Genomic DNA, 21,279 nt, shown 5'->3' on the forward strand with positions numbered 1-21,279 from the left:
GACTATTTGAGGAAGGAAAAAAAGAATAATGTACACATTTATTAAACTCCACTAAAGCAACATCATTAGCCAGTATTTAAAGACGTCATCAGGTAAAACACACATTCCTTAAAGAACAATTCTGTCACACACGAGCGCTGTTCCTGCTGCTCTTGCGCACGTTTGAGCTCTGTCATGCGCAGACTACAAGCGCGGGGATGTGGTCTTCTGTGGCTGCTTTGCCAGGCATTTTCTTGCATTGTGCATAATGCTTGCAGGCGTTGCGCTGCCAAGTTCTAGGCAATAAGCTGCACTGTTGGCATTCGTCTTGAGCACTGCCCTTTTCTCTTTTTTTTTTTTGTAATGTGTCATGCGCATTGCTGCCAAGAACTGGCTGGTTCAAACGAAGCGTGATTTGCTGCAAAGCTTGCGTTGCACTTTCCATTCAGGTTCCAACCACTGCAGGAACATGTTGGTTCACCAGCTACCAGTGATTGGTGTACCCACCAAAAATAGACCAAAACCATATTTATCCTAAAACAAAAGAGGTTTTAAGCATCTTTCACTTGGACTCCTGAAGCAATGTGAAGTTTGTAGTTGCAGATTTGTTATTTCTCTGATTGTCATGTGGACTGTACAAAATGTATGCAGCCTACTGATGATGCTGTTATTTAGAGATGACCATTTCAATACTTGCGAAGAGATATATGTGAGAACCAAGATACTTGCTGTTGGTTGAAGGACAGAAAACGGAAATGTGTTTGCACAGTCATTCCAGCAGAATACTGCCCAAGCTGCATTAGTGCGTAGTTTACATGCATTTGCCATGGTTCTCCAGCCAATGAAGAAAGCTTTGGTGAATATTTAAATTGATTAATTGATAATAGTGGATTTCAAAGAACTTATCACAATTGGATCAACTCTGGATGCTGAGGATTTAGAGTGGATCTATGAATAGAGAAATAACCAGAGTGTTGTACTGTTGGTTGGGATGCCAAGGAATCAAATCCATGTAAGCTTAGAGAGCTGTGCAGGAAGTGTATGCTGTCTATGCGCATGATTTGTATGCATTTCCCATGGTGATCCAACAATTACAGCTGGTTCTGATTTATCTTTGTGACAACATAAAATTCCTGATATTTTTTATCAAAGTTTATACCAAGAATGTCTGGGGAAGATTTGAACTGGAAATGTTTGGCATGGTATTATTGTATGAAGGACATCGTAAATCTGAACCTAACACTATTGATTGGGTGTCATGGGAGTTGAGATGTGTATACAAATTATTCTGCTGCTTGCCAGCGCGGTAAGCGCGCGTGTAGCCATGTCTGAGAATCACATTGCAAAGAGAATGGGAGCATTTGTCCCATAATGATTAAGGCAGAAGTGTTAGATCTGCCTGTTTGTTATGCTCAAGTAGGCAAAGAACAGTGTTCCATTTCTTAGTACCAAAAACAAATGATTCTCAAATGTGACTGCAAAGCCACACTCCCCATATCTGCACAGCGTGCAGAAAAACACTTTTCTCAACTTAATACTAATTGATCTCCTTATCTCCCCATCTCTCTGTTTCTATCCACCTTGCTTACAACTGGTTGTGTGGGCACTCCCTCTATTTTGCCTCTCTTCTCTTCTCCCTCTTGCTTTTCCTTTTCCCTTCTTCCTGCCAACCCTTGTCGTTGCCTGGGTGCTTCGACTGTGCGGTGTTGTTGGCTCCACTGTTGTAACAGGCATGTTACTTGAAGGCAATTGAGACCCAGCCAAACTTTGCTGTGGCCTGGAGTAACTTGGGGTGTGTGTTCAATAGCCAAGGAGAAATCTGGCTCGCCATTCATCACTTTGAGAAGGTAGGATCCTTTCTTGTTTCTTCATAAAAAGGATGAGAAGGCTGAATTATTTAATGTTTGGTACAGTAACTTTGTCATACCTGGGGCAAGATCATTGCTGGTTATTGCGGGATATTTTCATACTACAGTCAACCTCGCATACCTCAAATTAGTCGGGACTGAAGAAAATGGTTCGAGGTACATGAACTTCGAGGTCCGCTTACGTCGAATTTTCTTCGACTTATCCGACGTTTATCTATGTTCAACATGGTATCTGTTATAATGCCTACCAATTGTTTGCATGCTTGTCAATTGGATTTGAATCGACTTTAAAGTGAAAACAAAGTTTTGGTAAGTGCTTGAGGACCCGTCTAGCACCATTTCATTTTTTCGTGCAATACAGTATGTCCCACATAAAATTACAACGGGACCCCTCGCAATGATATCTTTAAAAATAGTGAATCAATCTAAATACAAATTCAGGGTATGAAACTATAACTCATTGCCCACATCTAACAGAAAACCCCATTCGATTTGCTTCAGTGTTAGCGCAGGCGTGATGTCCCTTTTGTTGAAAACGCAAGCATTTGCTTGTGCGGGACAAGCAAAAGGTTATGCATATGGATTTAAGCAATTGCTTGAGCTAAACCTTTTGCTAGACCTTTTGCTAGACGAGCTTGTGCTTTTGCTTGAAGCAATTGCTTATGCATTCGGCCCCATGATGGGGGAACAGTGGCCCAGATTTAAGCCATGGGGCCGAATTGCTTACAAGCAATTGCTTCAAGTAAAAGCCCAAGCTCGTCTAGTAAAAGGTCTATCTCAAGCAAACATGCAGGTACAGTGAAAACTGAATTGCAAAAACTGAAAAGTGCCGTGACGTGAAAGTGTTGGGCCATGCATACGGCCTGGCCTATGCATATCGCATCATCCAAAACTAAATACTATGTTGGCCTTCTCTGGAAAGGTATAGCTAGTCGTTGTTGTTGTTTTTTCTGTGCAATTCTAACTTACTGATAAGCCATGGAGAACTTGGCCGGCAGAGGTTTTATCACGTTTTAAAATAGATGTTCATTTTAAGTATAGTGAAAAAAATCACTTTAGTATGCACCAAATGTCCCCAAGTGAAGATAAAAATTGCAAAAGCTCCCTACTGTGGGGGGGGGGGGGGCACTCAAAACTTTAAAGGGACTGTACAGTACTGGTTGAGGAGGGGGTTCATGTTTTGAACATTCGTAAGTGAGATTATGAGAAACTTCTTATGAAATATGAAAGAGCATGTAATTTTAAGAAGGATTCAACGTTTATTTGATGAAAATTGGTTTTCAAATGGCTGAGATATCCAAAAAAGAGCAATTGTTACGATTGCTTTGTCTTATTTTGTTTTTGGATGCTTCAGTCATTCCAAACCCAATTTCCATCAAATAAACTTTGAATTCCTCTTAAAATGGTATGCTCTGTACTATATCATAAGTGTTTTCTTGGTATCTCGCAAAAAGTTAAAAGCCCAATTCTCATCTCCACCAATACTGTACTATCCCTTTAAGGCCCTCAAAACCAGGTATGACGCTTGTAGATCAAACTTCTTCAGTTTTTCAGGAATTGTCAAGAAAATTGGCACATAAAAAACATGAATCAAGACATGCTTTTCAACAGGAGCGCGAAGTGCATAACCATTGTAACAGCATATTATAACCAGCTCCAAATATGGTTAAAAGCATGAAAATCTAATTGTGACCCGCAACAACGGTTTCAGGCAAAAGTCGCAAGAGCAAATTCCCTCCTAGGCGGGGTACAACGATCTTTACCATTATTTTTGTCGATTTGGGTTTTTTGCAGAAATCGAATCTTTGATATGTTTTCTACATCTACACTAAATTTCATAGCCTAAGACGACGTTTTTTCTATCGAAAATGGAATTTTAAGCACCTTATGTTGGATCGCACTCAACAGTTTTGAGCTTCTTTCGAACGCCGCGCCAATATCCCCAGCGTTGCTACGGCGCAGGGTCTCGCATGTGATTGGCTGGTGCGTCGCACACATTTACATAATTCGGCTTTCGGAGACACCAGTTGCATCGTTTTGGGAATGCTTTGTCCACGCGTGCATGATTACATGCTCAATTGTTCACTTGCTATAGTGGTCTATACGCTCGCTCTGTAGTGCGTGCTCTTCGTTTGGCTTCAACTACGGAAGTGAAACAAAAATCATGTAGCACGACATAATCGTGTGAAAAGAAAAAAAAATAGTCTATTTGTACATGATTTGTAGTAAAAATTATGACAGCAGACTGACTCAAGGGAAGGTAGATGAGAGGAAAGGAGAGGTCATGTGTAACAAGTTATATTCAAATACTACACATCAAGATCGCACCAAACTAACGAGTCGTGTTTGTTTGTTTTTTTTTTGTTTTAATATAATTAACACCACCGAACAAGGCAACATATGCACGGCTTGTAAAAGCAAAACAAACAGGAAGCGCGACCCTTGCCAGCACTGGCATTTTTCTACCTTCAAAAGGGTCGCCAATGATAAAGTCAAATCAATAACAATGAAAACGCGATTTGTAAAAGTGTGGATTCACCACCCGTTCCTGATACATGCGCATGGTCATGGCGTGTGGATGCCATTGCGTAATGCGTGCACTATACACATGTACACCATACGTGCAATTATCGTATCCGCCATCTTGAAAGACGTACTGGTAAAACAAACCCGAGCGAACCGCATTGTTTTTCGGCTCCATACGCTGAGCTCCTGGGAAGGGTGCCCGGGAAATTTGACTCTCTCAGTGAGCCAATCAGAAGGCGATGTGGTTGCTAGAGGCGGAACTTAACATCGATTGGCACCATCGTACGGATGGGTGATTCTCACCTCGCATCGCCGCTCGGACATTGTCTTTGAGAAAGAGGTGAATCTTCAAAGCCCGTTTTCTCGCAATTTTGTCAGGCTAGCAACTTAAAAAGTGCATTTTCTTTCGCTTTCTATGCCCACTTATGGTGCCGAAGAATACAAGTGTTTTATATCAATGCAAAACTTAGGAAATGGGCAATGTGATTCAGTGAAAAAATGAATTTTCAAAATTCCCGACTTCTGCCTGAAACCGTTGTTGCCGGTCACAATTAGTACTTAACCCTAGAAGGGCCGGGGGGGTTTGAATCAACCCCCCTCGACATTTTCCGCGACCATTCTGCCACGCGAATTTTTTTGACTCACTTACTTTTTACTTTCAAGTCTCGCACATCTTATGACACCATTTTCGCGAAAATCAGACATACCTTTACAATGCTGCACGACCTTTTATACATGCTTGTCAGAACGAAAATGGCTCAAAAACGTAAATTTATGTACCAAGTCAAATAATGCAAATAGAGTTTTTCTCACCTTATTCAAAAAGATATGATTATTTTCACTTTCAATGGCTGAAATCAATTAATTTTAGCATTCTTATGCTCTAAATAGATTCTGTAATAAATTTTGTGAAAAAACGAAAAAAAAAGTCAAAAAACAAAGAAATACATAAGATATTCATAAAACAATAGAATACATAAGAAATTAATTTTGATACCAGATTTTTTTTTCAAGTACATTGTTAGGAATACTACAAGGAATAATGTCACCAAAAATTAGAATGTCATTAGCTTTATTTTCTGAATTAGAGCAAAATTTATGATTTCAGGTATATTAATGTAAAATTAAAAAATGAAAAATTCAAATTTTTTCTTTTATAGATTGGTAGATAATAATAATAATAATAATAATTGCATTTATATGGCGCTTCATACTGACGTTTCTAAGCGCACTTTGCTACTCATACAAATAGATTAGAAAACACAATAAGATTACGCGACAAGTAATGTATGTGCCAATTTTCAAGGCGATTGCGTGATCGACGGCTGAGATCTCGGGGGGGGGGGGGGGGGGGGGAGGGTGCACAGAACAGGCCAAAAAGCCCGGCCTGGTTAGGGCTAAGTTTTTTCACAATTCATAAAAAAAGTAATTGGCACATGTGAAAAACTTGTGAAGTTGTGGCAGATAAATTTGTAAGAGCAGCAGAAGTGCGTTGCCACAGTAACTGTGTTATTGCCTCGAAATAAAAACGCCCTGCAGATAGAACAACTTCTCCAGTTTTTAAGGGATTCAAATCAAATTTGTTACTCTGAAATGTATGCAAAGTTGCTGGACATAAATGTAAGACCTTTTGAGGTATCCTAATGAAACTTGGCATGTATGTGTATTAGGGGGTGAAGTTGTGCCAATCAACTTTTGGGTGCACGTGCTCAAGGTCAAAGGTCAAAAGGTCAAGGTCAAATGCTTAAAATTTCACTATTTCCCCCATATCTATGCAATGCCAGAAGATATTTTCCTGAAACTTAGTGTATACATGTATTACCCAATTAAGATTCTCTGGCGAAAGTTTGGGGTCATAAGGTCAAAGGTCAAAAGGTCAAGTAAAATGTTAAAATTTCACTTTTTTCTCTGTATCTTGGAAATTGTTCAAGGTATCTTTATGGAACAAAGTATATATGCATGTACTGACTGGCAGTGGTTAGCTAGGGAATTTGGGGTTCATGGGGTCAAAGGTCAGGGGTCAAAGGTCAAGGGCAATGCTTCAAAATTGTATTATTTTCCTTATATTTATGCAATGCCAGCAGGATTATTTTTTTTTTTAACTTGATGTATGCATGTATAACCCACTGGAGATTGTCTGGGATTTTTTTTTTTTTTTTTTTTGCCAAGAAGGTCAAAGGTCAAAAGGTCAAAGATCAAGTGAAAGTGCTGAACTTACTTCTTTCTCCATATCTCGGAAGTGGCACAAGTTATCTTTAAACTTAGTATATATTTATGTATGTTCTGCCTGACAGTGATTCTCTTATGAATCAAAGGCCAGATGAAAATGATAACAATTTACTGTTCAGTACAGAAATTGCACGTTTTCTCCATACCTTGAAAATTACTCAAGTGTGTAAACTTATGAAAGGGTCAAAGTCGAAGTTAAAGTTCTTAAATCCCCAAATACATGCTCTCCTATTCATCCAATTAAACATAGGTCAAGGAAGGTGAACATTCGATACATTTGTGACAAACATGTCATTTTAATATTTTGCCAATTTTGTGAAAATGTAATCACACATTGTCCACATGTACTATAGACCTATTAGGAGAATCATGCATTATGGCAGAGGCATACCAGTCGCCATAGCGACATTTCTAGTTTTGATATGTAATAATTATCATGACCATAACACCTTGGGAGATGAAACCATTAAAGGGAAGATAAACCCCAAGAACAATGTGGATTGAGTGAAAGCAGCAACATTAGTAGAACATATCAGTGAAAGTTTGAGGAAAATCGGACAATCGATGCAAAAGTTATGGATTTTTAAAGTTTTGGAGTTGGAACCGCTGGATGAGGAGACTACTAGAGGTTATGACGTATGAGTGGACAACAATACCAAGAAAATATAAAGAAAATACGACAAAAATCAATTTTTTTCATGAAAATTACAAATTCCATCAACTTGCATTGACATATGTTAAGGGTAGCAATTATTCCCCCTGCTTTCTGAAAGCGGTTGGTCCACTGCTCTTTCATAATTCTAGAAAAGTGAATTTTTGTTGAATTTCCTTTATATTTTCTTTGTATTGTTGTCCACTCAAACGTCATATCCTCTAGTAGTCTCCTCATCCAGCGGTTCCAACACCAAAACTTTAACAATTCATAAATTTTGCATCGATTGTCGGATTTTCCTCAAACTTTCACTGATGTGTTCTACTAATGTTGCTGCTTTCACTCAATCCACATTGCTCTTTGGGTTTACCTTCCCTTTAATTCACTCTTCCGTCTTTACACACAATAGCTGTTTTGAGTGATTTAATTATGCAAATCTTCTGTCTTTCAGGCTGTGACACTAGATCCCAACTTCTTGGATGCTTACATCAACCTTGGTAATGTTCTCAAGGAAGCCCGCATCTTTGACAGGTGAGACTTGAGTGTGCAAAGAATAATTTCTTGCCCATTTTGCTCGCTGTTTGTGATTGGTGGAAAGTTGGGATGGATCTGCAAGTGGAGATATTTGTTCAAGTCAGCTGGATGTCGAAAAATGTGGAACAGTTCATATCTAGCATGCTTTTTTTTTTTTTACCAGGTGAATACCTACCATGTAGACTAGCATATTGTATTATTTGCCATTATCATTCAATTCAGTGCTGAATATACACATAACTTCTATGGAACATTTGACTCGCAGAAAGTGGGAAGATGGAATGATATTGTATATTACTTGAACAGGTGAGTCCCATCATAACAAAATGAATTTGTACCTGAATTTTTACTTTGATGTAACAAAATTTTGATGTACAGTTGAACCTCTCGTATCCAGACAAGTCGGGACCGGGGCTCATCCGGATAAGGGATTTGGCCGGATAAGGGAGACTCAATGCTTTATACATGTACATAATTTTACATACACATGTACTATGTAGCCCATTGTAGTACCACGTAGTAGTACTGCAACCTTTTCATTGTTACACTCAGTAACAGACCCCAAAATAGAGGTTTGTGTTTGCAAGAATGAAATCGTTTTCTTTTATAAATTCTTGGGATGATTTACCTAAATAATTATTAAGAAATGTATCAAGTATATGTAATTCATGTGTGTTTGTGTAGGAGTTCTCAAGGAGTTGGGAATCCCCCTTTCCTCCCGTAATTATTAAAAAAAAAATCACGGCAAGATTGCGTCCGTATAATAGCAAGATCCGGATAAAGGGAGGCCGGATAAGAGAGGTTCAACTGTAATTGTATTTTATTGAGAGTGCCCTGTACAATACCCCCAAATCCAAAAACATTAATTCATGTACAATTTCGCCCACCGTAGTTAGGCAGGTTTCTCCTTTGGAAGAAAGGATCTCAATTTGTTCAAATGGGCAACATATTCCCCCCCCCCCCCCCCCCCAAAAAAAAAAAAAAAAATGCAAAAAAATGCAAAAAAATGCAAAAAAAAATCAAAATCAAAATCGAAATAAATAAATAAATAAATATAAAAATAAAAAATAAAAGATAAAAATCTTCTCTAGAACCAGACGTGTTCGGCATAAATTGATACAATGAGTTAGTACATTGATGACTAGTTTCAAGTTTGTTCATGGCGGATCCAGACATTTCGTTTTATGAAATCATTTTAAGACTGGTGTGATGATGTCACAATGTCTGATCTTTATCTCATTTGTAGAGCGGTTGGTGCATATCTCCGAGCTCTGCAGCTTAGCTCAAACCATGCTGTTGTACACGGAAACCTTGCCTGTGTGTACTATGAACAAGGGTAAGTACTTCTGCTGTCCAGCAAGAGGATAGCTTTATATACACACAACAGAAACCAGCTAAACTTCAGACTAAGTCTGAAATAAATATTAATTGCAGCTGAAATGTACAATGAAAAGCCTGGTACATAAGACTCACACTTTTTCGCTGATGCAACGCACAAAACACAACTACAGCTTTATCTCACACACTGGCACAGTCCTGTGAATCACAAGACCGACGAGCAGCTGTACAAAACTCCAGCATTGGGCTCACTAGCATATGCATTACAGAAGGACTTCATATACATTGGCACGGTTGACAGTCTTGTGAGGAAAGTGAATAACCCCTGAGGAAGTTTCCCCGAAAGTCTACGATAAAATTAACTTTTAATAAAGTTAACCCAAGCTTAGTTAATTAGCACTTATTTTACGGAAAAAAATAAGAATCGACTTACCTTCCGATATGGGCTGATATGACAAACTTATACGAGAATTATTCTGAGAAAATTTGCTGATTACCACATCCTCCTGCCATAAGAGAATAATTTAAAGTTGATAATAATTGCATTTCAGAGATTTGCAAGCTACATACACAGTACACGTACACAGTCCGCACTGTTCAAATCTGTGAAACTGGTGCAGATTTTTCCGGTCACCATCACATTGCACGCTTAGATAGCCATGACTAGTCAAGCCCCGGTATGTACTGTACAATATGTACTGTATGGTACGTACTGTTGGGTTAGTTCAGACTTTAAACTACCTCCTGCAGGAAACTAACAAATGTTTGAGTTAGTTGTTATCTGAATGCCAAAAGTTAGGCCTTTTTACAAGTTAATGTGCCACCAGTCTGGACTAAAGTCTCATACTAACTTAGTCTGTGCTATCAGAATACCAGCCCATTTAGTGACACTTCTAGTTGTATCCCCTGGCATGTATGCCAGAGGATACTTTGGATTCGGCAGCGTTATCGCCGCCACGCCAGCGTCACATTCTTGTGTGCACTCAAGCAGCCACAAACTGTGATGGATTTCTTTGAAATATTGTATGGAGGTTCATATTTGTAATATCCTCAACACCTATAATTTTGGGTGATGCTGCCCCCAAGTGTTTTTGTCTTTTATAGGGTAAAATGCCATATTTTTGTGCATAGTTTGTGTGCGCTCTAGAGGTCACATTTGCTTACGGATTTTGTTCAAATTGGTACGGAGGTTTATCATGATTATCTGCAAGCCTATAGATTTTGGATTTGCTGCCCCCACTGTTCCGTCTTTTATAGGGTCAAAGGTCATATTGGTGAGTGGTTTGTGTGCGCTCTTTAGGCTACATTTGTTAACGAATTTTGTTTCAAATTTGGTATGGAGGTTCAGTGATATGATGTGAGCTACAATTCAAAAAATTTTTGTGATGTGTCTATACTTAATGTAATGCTCTTATGGATCTACTGTTTTTTTGGCAGGGACAAATATCACATTTTAATGTTTAGCTGAGCCATTGCGATTGCTCTTCGTCCGGCATGCGTTGTGCGTAAACTTTTTACATTTTCATCTTTTTCTTAAAAACCCCAAGACCGATTTTCACCAAACTTGGCAGGTAGCATCCCTAGGGGGTTAGGATCTCAATTTGTGAAAAGGCCCCTAAACCCCCCAAAATTAAGGAATCTTTAAAAATTAATTTCACATTAATGACTGTAGTTCCAAGTTTGTTTATGGCAGATCCAGGGGTGCCCCCTTGGGGCGGTCCAAAATGGGGCCTAAATTGTACATTTTTCATCATCTTCTTGAAAACCTCATGATGGATTTTCACCAAACTTTGCAGGTAGCATCCCTAGGGGGTTCGGATCTCAATTTGTTAAAATGGGCACCATGCCCCACCCAGGGGCCCCAGCTGGCCCAACCCCCAAAATTAAGGCATCTTAAAAAGTCTTCTCTAGAACCAGAAGTGATAGAGCTAAGTTCATACTATGAGTTACTGTAAAAGTGGAAATTTTTGCGGTGTTGAAATTTTCGCGCATTTCGCGCAACCAGAAACTAGCGCGAAAATAAAAGCACGCGAATATTTTTGCTTGCCATACGTTCCTGTGCGTGATGTCTTGATTCCGCGGAATTAAAAACACGCGAAACTCTTCTGACTCCGGCCTAGCGCGAAAAATTAGTCGCGCGAAAATATCCACTTTTACAGTAGTACATTGATGACTGTAGTTTCAAGTTTGTTCATGGCGGAATCAGGGGTGCCCCCCTTGGGACCCAGGGGAGGGGGGTGGGAGGGGTCCTAAATTGTACATTTTCATCTCTTCTTGAGAACCCCATAACCCATTTTCACCAAACTTGGCAGGTAGCATCCCTAGGGGTGTAGGATCTCAATTTGTTCAAATGGGTACCGTGTCCACCCAAGGGACCCAAACCTCCCCAAATTAAGGAATCTTTAAAAATATTCTCTAGAATCAGAAGTGATAGAGCTAAGTTAATACTATGAGTTAGTACATTAATGACTGTAGTTTCAAGTTTGTTTGATAGCAGATCCAGGGGTGCCCCTTGCAGGCAGGGGGAGGGGTGGAGATGTCCAAATTGGGCTCGAGTGAGCTATTGCTCTTCGTCTGGCGTCCGTCGTGTGTAAACTTTACATTTTCATGTTCTTCTTGAGAACCCCTTGGCCGATTTTCACCAAACTTGGCAGGTACAATTTGTAGCATCCCTAGGGGGATAGGATCTCAATTTTTTTCAAGTGGCCACCATACCCCACCCGAGGGGCCCAAACCCCCAAAATTAAAGAATCTTAAAAAATCTTCTTCTCTTTGAACCAGAAGTGATAGAGCTAAGTTAGTACTATGAATTAGTACATTGATGATTGTAGTTTCAAGTTTGTTCATGGCGGAATCAGGGGTGCCCCCTTGGGACCCAGGGGAGGGAGTGGGGAAGGGTCCTAATGGGCCCAAATTGTACATCATTTGCATCTTTTTCTTGAAAATGCCAGAATGAATTTTCACAAAAGTTGGCAGGTAGCATCCTAAGGGGAAAGAATCTCATTCCTATCAAATGGGCACCATGCCCCTCCTGGGGGCCCCCAGGGGGGCTGAAATTTGGACCAAAATTGTAAATTTTCATCTTTTGTCTTGAAAACCCTATCACAAGTTTGCACCAGACTTGGCGAAGTAGCATCCCTAGGGGGATAGAAATCTCAATTCCATCAAATGGGCACCATCCCAACCTGGGGGGCCCCCCAGGGGTTTCCCCCCCCCCCCCCCCCCGCCCTCCCTGTAAGGAACCTTTACAGATTTTCTCTAGAACCCTTGGGACCCAAGGAAGCGGGATCGGATGGGGGGGGGGGGGGGTCCAAATGCGGGCCTAAATTTTCATCTTCTTGCTGAAAACAACGTAATGGATTTTCACCAAACTTGGCAATTAGCATTCCCATGGGGATAAGATCTTAAAGTGTTTGAATGGGCACCATGCTTTCCTTGGGGGCCCCAGGGGTCCAAACCTCCTAAAATAATGAATATTCAATAATATCCATCTCTCGTTCTAATCAAAAGTGATGGGGCTTTAAGTCTTTTTTCCCCCAAGCTGCATAATCCAACATTCTGTATAGTACAGTGTACTTGGCAGGTATCTTTACCAGTGTGATGGAATATGTAAGTGGACACCATACCCCCAGCTCTCAAAGCTACCCCCACCATAAGTTTCCATTGTTCTCAGGTAAGAGTCTGCAAGAATGCATGGAAGGTGAACTTGCGATACTCAGGTGAGCGCATGACCCCCGGGTCTCTTGTCATCTTCTTCTTGAAAACCTCATGATGGATGTTCACCAAACTTGGCAGGTAGCATCCCTAGGGGGTTAGGATCTCAATTTGTTAAAATGGGCACCATGCTCCTTGCACCCCCCCCCCCCCCCATCCCCCAAATTAAAATTTTGGTAGAGCTGTGTGTAATGTAGATTAGTGACTGTGTGAAAGGTGAACTTGCGATACTCGGGGTGAGCACTAGACCAGCGGGTCTCTTGTTGTCTTGCTTCCTCTCCGGCAATCACCTTTTCTTTTCTTTTTTCAGTTTATTCCTGTCAGATTTGTAAGGAGTACCATACATGCACTTTACTCTACCTTATTTCATTCTGATGCTGCCCCAGTGTTCCATCTTTTACAGGTCAAATGTCGCATATTGGTTGCTGTCTTGCATGCACTTGACAGTCACATTTTAGAATGTCTAGAATATTTTTTTTTATTGTTTTGTTATGTAGAATACTTTGTGATAGCCAAATGGATGTTATCTGAGATAAAACCGACAGTCTTCTGACAACACTAAAACCATACATTGTACACACAAAAATAAATTGGAAACATTGGAGGGGGTGACAATATTATAGATGGGGCTTATGTTTTCGAGTTACCTGTCCATAATTGATTTTGTGGATGACATATAACTTATGAACCGTTTGAAGGTATCCAAACAAAATTTGACATAAATGTATGAATGAGTGGACAGGTCAAGGTCAAATGCTAAAATTTCACTATTTCCTCTTATATCTCTGCAATGCCCGTGTTTTCATGAAACTTGGACCTTATTTATGTATTGTCTCACACTGATTTTCCTTGGAAGTATTGGGTCAGAGGTCAGGTTGAAGTCGTGAAATTACACTTTTGCCCATGCACAGGTAATGATTGAATGTGCGTACACATGGAAGTGTAGCTGAACTTGGTTTATGATTTTGTGCATGTATTTACCACACAGTGATTATGTTATGATTCAATGCATAAACTTTTTTAACCCTATAGTAGACGGCGAGTTGTCACAATATTGGGGTGTTCTTAAAATTTTCTGTAGATTTTGATTTTTTGTGCTATTTCCCCTATTTTGGGGGTGCTGAACACGAATCCACTTGTTGCCATTTTTCTAACCGACGTCTTCACCCGTTGCCATGGCAACGCATTATTTTCCTTAAAAGAACATGCATTCTTCATTAAAAATCATAAAAACATGATGTAAACACCAAAATGTGTCATTATAAATCCTTTTTAATTACACTTGAGAAAGAATACAATTTTCAGAATGTCATGGTTACCTTATAGCAATGACGGTTACCATGGCAACAACTATTTATAAAGAAAAAACATATTTTTAATGAAAAAGCAAGAAAACATGACAAGATTGAGTGGAATATTTATCATAAATTACTATCTACATTATAAGCTTATTTTTCCACTATGTTAATTTCACATCATTTTCGTTGCTATAGCAACAACATGACTAAAGCTGCCTTTTAAAGAAAAATAAGCATTGTGATTGAAAGAAAATCAAGAATACGTCCATAGATGATAAATTTCTGTGAGATTTTTAGTGAGATTTTTAGAGCTATTTCCTTTATTTTGCCGGTGTCAAACACGAATCAATCTATTGCCATATTTCTAAATGACATCTTTAGCCGTTGCCATGGCAACAAATTATTTTCTTTGAAATAACATGTATTCTTCATTAAACATCACAAACGCATGCTAAAAACACCAAAATAAGTCAATATAAACGTATCACGCTTCAATTAAATTAAAAATCACAATATCCGACTGCCACAGCAACCTCATAGCAATAACGGTTGCCATGGTAACAGCTATTTTTTTAAAGAAATGATTTTTTTCGTCAAAAATCATGAAAAGATGGAAAGTTTGAGTAGCATACTCATTACAAATTGCTATGATAATAATCAGCTTTTTTTCACTACGTTCATGCCACATTATTATCGTTGCTATGGCAACAACTTTTTTTCCCTAGAAAGGAGAAGTATCCCATTGAAAGAAAAACTAGATAAATAAATGATCAACTTTTGTTTATTATAATTATATTACAATTCTTTATTATTACCTTTAAAAGAATGTGTATTCTTTATTAAAACAATCATAAAAACATGCAGTAAACAACGAAATAAGTCAATCTAAACATCTCTTTAATCAAATTAAAAATCACAATTCTTATAACGCCATGGTAACCTCATAGCAAAGATGGTTGCCATGGTAACAACTATTTTAAAGAAAGTATTGATACTTTCATGAAAAAGCAAGAAAATGTGACAAGATCGGGTGGAATATTGATTACTAACTACTATCATGACTATCACCTCTTTCCCATTATGTTCATTTCACTTCCTTTTTCGTTGCTATAGCAACAACATAACAAAAACTGCCTTTTAAAGAAAAAAATAGGTATTTCAATTAACAGGAAAGTAAGAATGAAGTAAATCCATAGATAATACATTTCTGTAAGAGTTAGATTTTTTGTGTTCTCTCCCTTATTTTGGGAGTGCCGTACACGAATCCACCTGTTGCCATATTTCTAATTGACATCTTTAGCCGTTGCCATGGCAACAAATTTTTTTAAAAAGAACATGTATTCCTCATTAAACATTATAAAAACTTACTGTAATTTCCAACAGATGTCAATATGAACATATTTCTCTGATTAAATTAAATATCACAATTTCCAAATATCACAGCTACCTCATAGTGATGACGGTCACCATGGTAACAGCTATTTTTAAAAGAAAATAATGATTTTTTTTTAAATCAAAAAGCATGAAATCATGAAAAGATTGATTGAAAAAGTTATTCCATTACCAGTTAGGGTCTAACTATGATTGTCAGCTTTTTTTTTACTGTGCTAATCTCACATTATTATCGTTGCTATAGCAAAAACATGAGGAAAACTTTCTTTCATAGAAAGAAGAACTGTTTCATTAAAAAGGAAAGAAAGAATAAAATAAACAAGTGATCAATTTCTGAAAAGTTTAAATCTTTTGTGCTTTTCATCTCTTTTGGGGATGGTGAACAGGAATGCACCTGTGCGTGGTCATTTTTTAAAATGATGTCTTCAGACGTTGCCATGGCAACAAATTATTTTCTTTAAAAGAACATGTGTTCTTCTTTAAACATTATGAAAACGTGCTGTTAACACCAAAATGTGTCAAGATAAACATGTCTCTTTAGTTTAGTGAAACATCACGATTTTTCAATTTCATGGTTACCTCATAGCAATGACAGTTGTCATTGTAATAACAATTTATTATGAAAAACATAAAAATGACAAGATTGAGTAACATATTTATAACAAATTACTGTAAGTTCTCTTTTTTTCACTGTAGTCATCCCACTTCGTTCTTGTTGCTATAGAATTAACATGAGAAAACTGCCTTTTAAATAAAAAAATTAACGTTAGTCATTAGATAAGGAAGGAAAGAATACACTTAACAAAAAAAAATGAGTAAAAACACAAAAGCTTAGTCAGCTTCCTGAATTTCTGATCACATTGCACCTTTAAAACCTTAAATATCCGTGACAAAAGTTAATATTTAACATGGTTGCCATGGAAATGCATCAATTTTTGTAGAAAAAAAACTTCAAGAAAAAAATGTGAAATTATGGCCTAACCTTTGAAGTATTACGAATGAGCAAGACTATAAGCCATCTGTTCACATCATTTCTGTTCCTATATCGCAACAACATGAGGAATAGATTTTTTTTAAACTATAGATATATACCGAGGAAACATAAAATTCAAATGATAAGCAATACAAATGTCTAAAAACCTCCCCAAAAGTTCCAATTTTCTCGTCATGATGTACTCTGTTTCATCATTAAAGCCCAAACAAAGTTCTGGTACGCCTGCAAAAGTTGTCAAATTTCGCTCCCAAATGTGAACGTATGCTTAGGAAATGTGCAGGATAACGATGTTATTGCAAGATATTCGATGGGTAACGACGAAAATGCGAAATATTAGCCAAAAAGGTTCAGTCTCAGTACTTACCCGAACGGGGTCAGGCTAAACTCGGACTCGGGGATAACTCGGCTTCGCTTTTGACGGCGGGATGAGTTTTAATGGTTGTCCCTCTGATTGTACAGTGTTGTCCTATGGGAGCGGCCTGTATAAACCAGTGCCGTATATTAATATACGGCACTGGTATAAACTGTGTTTTGGCTACTCGCAGTAATGGTCCGAGTTGTTACAACGCGCGCATCAAAAACCTCTTTTGCGCGCATGCAAAATTAGTGTGCGCCTATCAAGCACCTCTAAAACAATCAAAGGCGCTTGATAAACAACAACAAAAACTCCAAAGACCGCGCGTCTCAGCAACTGAGGACCGCGCGCTGTCATTTTTGTTTTGTTTTGTACAGGATTACGTTAGCACCTGTGGTTAGCACGCACTTTCCTGTCCATTCAGTTAGGCCGCATTTGGTATTATGCAGTGGCCGGTAGAATGTGGCGATCACTAACTGCGTGTGAATTGTCTGAAGTAGGGTCGAATTTTTCCCGAGACCGAGTTAGTCTGGAGCCTTCTGGAATAAAAGTCGGTTTTCCTACTATTATTATTTTTCTCAAAATACTCCAAACCGACTCATCATTCCGGCAAACCGCGTCAGCCAGGTAAGTTTCTTAGTGGACTCTTTCGATATATTGCAAGCAAAAATGAAATGGTGCTAGACGGGTTCTCAAGCACTTACCGAAACTTAGTTTTCACTTTAATGTCTCCAAGACATTTGATAACCTTAAATGACTATGATACCTCCTCTATAGTAATTTCCAACAGATTGCTATAGGACTTTAATCCTTAAAAAAACATTTTTCTCATATTATTGCTATGGAAACAGAAATGATGTGGAATGAACGTTGTGAAAACAAAAGCTGATAGTAATTTGTAATGAATATGGTACTCAATCTCGTCATTTTTTCAATTGTTTTTCTTTAAAATTTCAGTATTTTCTTTTTAAGAATTGTTACTATGGCAACTGTCATTGCTATGAGGTATCAATGTAATTGTGAAAAAGGATCGTTTTTATTAATTGAGGAAAATGTATATAATGACATATTTTCGCCTTAACAACATGTTTTATGATGTTAATGAAAAACACATGTTCTTTTAAAGAAAATAATTTGTTGCCATGGTAACGGCTGAACACATCATTTAGAAAAGTTGCCATAGGTGGATTCCTTTTCAGCATTCCCAAAAGAGTTTAAAAAAAAGGGCCGAAAAATTAAACTCTTCAAAAATTGATTATTTTTATTTATCTAGTTTTTCTGTTACTGGGGTACTTCTCCTTTCTAGGGGAAAAAAAAGTTGTTGCCATAGCAACGATAATAATGTGGCATGAACGTAGTGAAAAAAGCTGATAATTATCACAGCAATTTGTAATGAGTATGCTACTCAAACTTTTCATCTTTTCATGCTTTTTGATGAAAAAAAATCATTTTCTTTTAAAAATTAGCTGTTACCATGGCAACCGTTATTGCTATGAGGTTGCTGTGACAGTCGGAAATTGTGACTTTTAATTTGATTGAAGCGTGATACGTTTATATTGACTTGTTTTGGTGTTTTTAGCATGCGTTTGTGATGTTTAATGAAGAACACTCTTGCTTTTCTTTCAATCGCAATGCTTATTTTTCTTTAAAAGGCAGCTTTTGTCATGCTGTTGCTATAGCAACGAAAATGATGTGAAATTAACAGTGGAAAAAAAGCTGATAATCTAGATAGTAATTTATGATAAATATTCCACTCAATCTTGTCATGTTTTCTTGCTTTTTCATGAAAAATATGATTTTTCTCTATAAATAGTTGTTGCCATGGTAACCGTCATTGCTATAAGGTAACCATGACATTCTGAAAATTGTATTCTTTCTCAAGTGTAATTAAAAAGGATTTATAATGACATATTTTGATGTTTACATCATGTTTTTATGACTTTTAATGAAGAATGCATGTTCTTTTAAGGAAAATAATGCGTTGCCATGGCAACGGGTGAAGATGTCGGTTAGAAAAATGTGACCCGCGACAACGGTTTCAGGCAAAAGTCGCAAGAGCAAATTCCCTTCTAGGCGGGGTATAAAGATTTTGACTGTTATTTTTGTCGATTTAGGTTTTTTGCAGAAATCAAATCTTTGATATGTTTTCTACATCTGCACTAAATTTCATAGCATAAGACTAAGTTTTTCCTATCGAAAATGGAATTTTAAGCACGCTATGTTGGATCGCACTCGTCAGTTTCGAGCTTCTTTCGAACGCCGCGCCAATATCCTCAGTGTTGCTACGGCGCATGGTCTCGCATGCGATTGGCTGGTGCGTGGCACACATTTACATAATTCGGCTTTCGGAGACACCAGTTGCAGCGTGTGGGGAATGCTTTGTCCACGCGTGCACGATTACATGCTCCATTGTTCTTGCTATAGTGGTTTATACGCTCGCTCTGTAGTGCGTGCTCTTCGTTTGGCTTTCTGTCCAAACTATTCTAACGCAATGTTCGACAACGGAAGTGAAACAAAAATCGTGTTGCATGACATAATCGTGTGAAAAGAAAACTAAATATTCTCAAATGTGTCTACTTGTACATGTAGTAAAGATTATGACAGCAGACTGGTCTATGACCCAATGGAAGGCAGATAAGAGGAAAGGAGCAGTCACATGTGACCAATTATATTCAAATACTACACATCAAAATCGCACCAAACTAACGAGTCGTGTTTTTTTTTTTTTTAATTTAAGCAAAAGGGTCGCCAATGATAAAGACAAATCAACCACAATGAAAACACGATTTGTAAATGTGTGGATGCCATTGCGTAATACGTGCACCATACACGTCATGTACATGTACACCATACGTGCAATTATCGTACTCGCCATCTTGAAAGACGTACTGGTAAACAAAACCGAGCGAAACGCATTGTTTTTCGGCTCCATACGCTGAGCTCCGAGGAAGGTGCCCGGGAAATTTGACTCTCTCAGTGAGCCAATCAGAAGGCGATGTGGTTGCTAGAGGCGGGGCTTAACATCGATTGGCACCATCGTACGGATGGGTGATTCTCCCCTCGCATCGCCGCTCGGACATTGTCTTTGAGAAAGAGGTGAATCTTCAGAGCCTGTTTTCTCGCAATTTTGTCAGGCTAACAACTTAAAAAGTGCATTTTCTTTCTCTTTCTATGCCCACTTATGGTGCCGAAGAATACAAGTGTTTTATATCAATGCAAAGCTTAGGAAATGGGCAATGTGATTCAGTGAAAAAATGAATTTTCAAAATTCCCGACTTTTGCCTGAAACCGTTGTCGACGGTCACAAATGGCAACAAGTGGATTCGTGTTCAGCACCCCCAAAATAGGGGAAATAGCACAAAAAATCAAAATCTACAGAAAATTTTAAGAACATTACAACTCGCCGTCTACTACTAATCCCACCGGGTTTTTTGAGGGACTTGAAACCACCGGAAGGCCTTTTTGGCCCCCCCCCCCCCCCTTCATATCTCAGTCGTGGATCGCGCGATCCTCGCGAAAATTTGCACTAAGGTAGAGGCCAATGTAATCTACAAGACTATAGTTAGATTTTTCCAATTTTAATTTATGTATTTTATATTAATTATGCTAATTTATGCAAAAATAATTTTTTTTTGCCTGTAAATAAAAAAAATAAAGCTCCAAGACTTCTAATTTTTGGTGAACATATTCTTTTCAATATCGTTAACAATAATATTGAAGCAAAAATTTGGCTTCATAATTATTTCTTATGTATTTTATTATTTATTGAATTTCTCATGTATTTCTTTGTTTTTTTACTTTTTGTTTTGGGTTTTTCGTTAGAATTTGTCGCAGAAACTTTTTAAAGCATAATCAGGCTAAAATGAATCATAATCAGCCATTGAAAGTAAAAATATTTTTATATGAATTAATTGCAAAAACACAATTTACATTGGATTTGTACACAAAATCATGTTTTTGAGCAATATTGTGGTTGACAAATTTTTTTCAAAGGGGCGTGGCTTCAAAACGGTATGCCCGGGAGCGACAAATTTGGTCTCAAAAGTTGCGCAATACTTGAAAGAAAGAAGTCATAAAATGCCGCGGCGAGAGCATCATGCATTGCGGAATAATCATGCGAAACGTCAAGGGGGGGCCCAAAATGCCCCCCCCCCCCCCGCGTGGGAATAGGGTTGAAGTCAAGCAGAAGTCCTCGAATCCCGAATACATGTTCTTTTAGAAAATGTAGCCATTCATCCAATTGAACCTAGTTAAAGGAAAGTGAACACTCGACACATGACAAACATGTCATTTTAACATTTTGCCAATTAGATGAGATTGTTATCACACATTGTCAAGACATAATACAGACCTGTTAGAGGAATCATACATTATAGCGGAGGCATACCAGTCGCCATAGC

General features: G+C 38.2%; 1 protein-coding gene across 1 annotated transcript in view; it reads left to right on the forward strand.

The window, feature by feature from the left end:
* The window catches only part of LOC139744322 (UDP-N-acetylglucosamine--peptide N-acetylglucosaminyltransferase 110 kDa subunit-like), a 103,878-nt gene that overhangs the window by 34,117 nt on the left and 48,482 nt on the right, over nucleotides 1-21,279 (forward strand). The window contains exons 5-7 of the mRNA XM_071654764.1: nucleotides 1,710-1,826; nucleotides 7,706-7,785; nucleotides 9,035-9,124. Of these exons, the coding sequence (XP_071510865.1) occupies nucleotides 1,710-1,826; nucleotides 7,706-7,785; nucleotides 9,035-9,124 (287 nt within the window). The remainder of the gene's footprint in view (nucleotides 1-1,709; nucleotides 1,827-7,705; nucleotides 7,786-9,034; nucleotides 9,125-21,279) is intronic.

Source organism: Diadema antillarum, unplaced genomic scaffold (assembly GCF_040938485.1).
Source record: "Diadema antillarum isolate AM-2024a unplaced genomic scaffold, OU_Dant_1.0 seq00001158_RagTag, whole genome shotgun sequence".
Lineage (NCBI taxonomy): Eukaryota > Metazoa > Echinodermata > Echinoidea > Diadematoida > Diadematidae > Diadema > Diadema antillarum.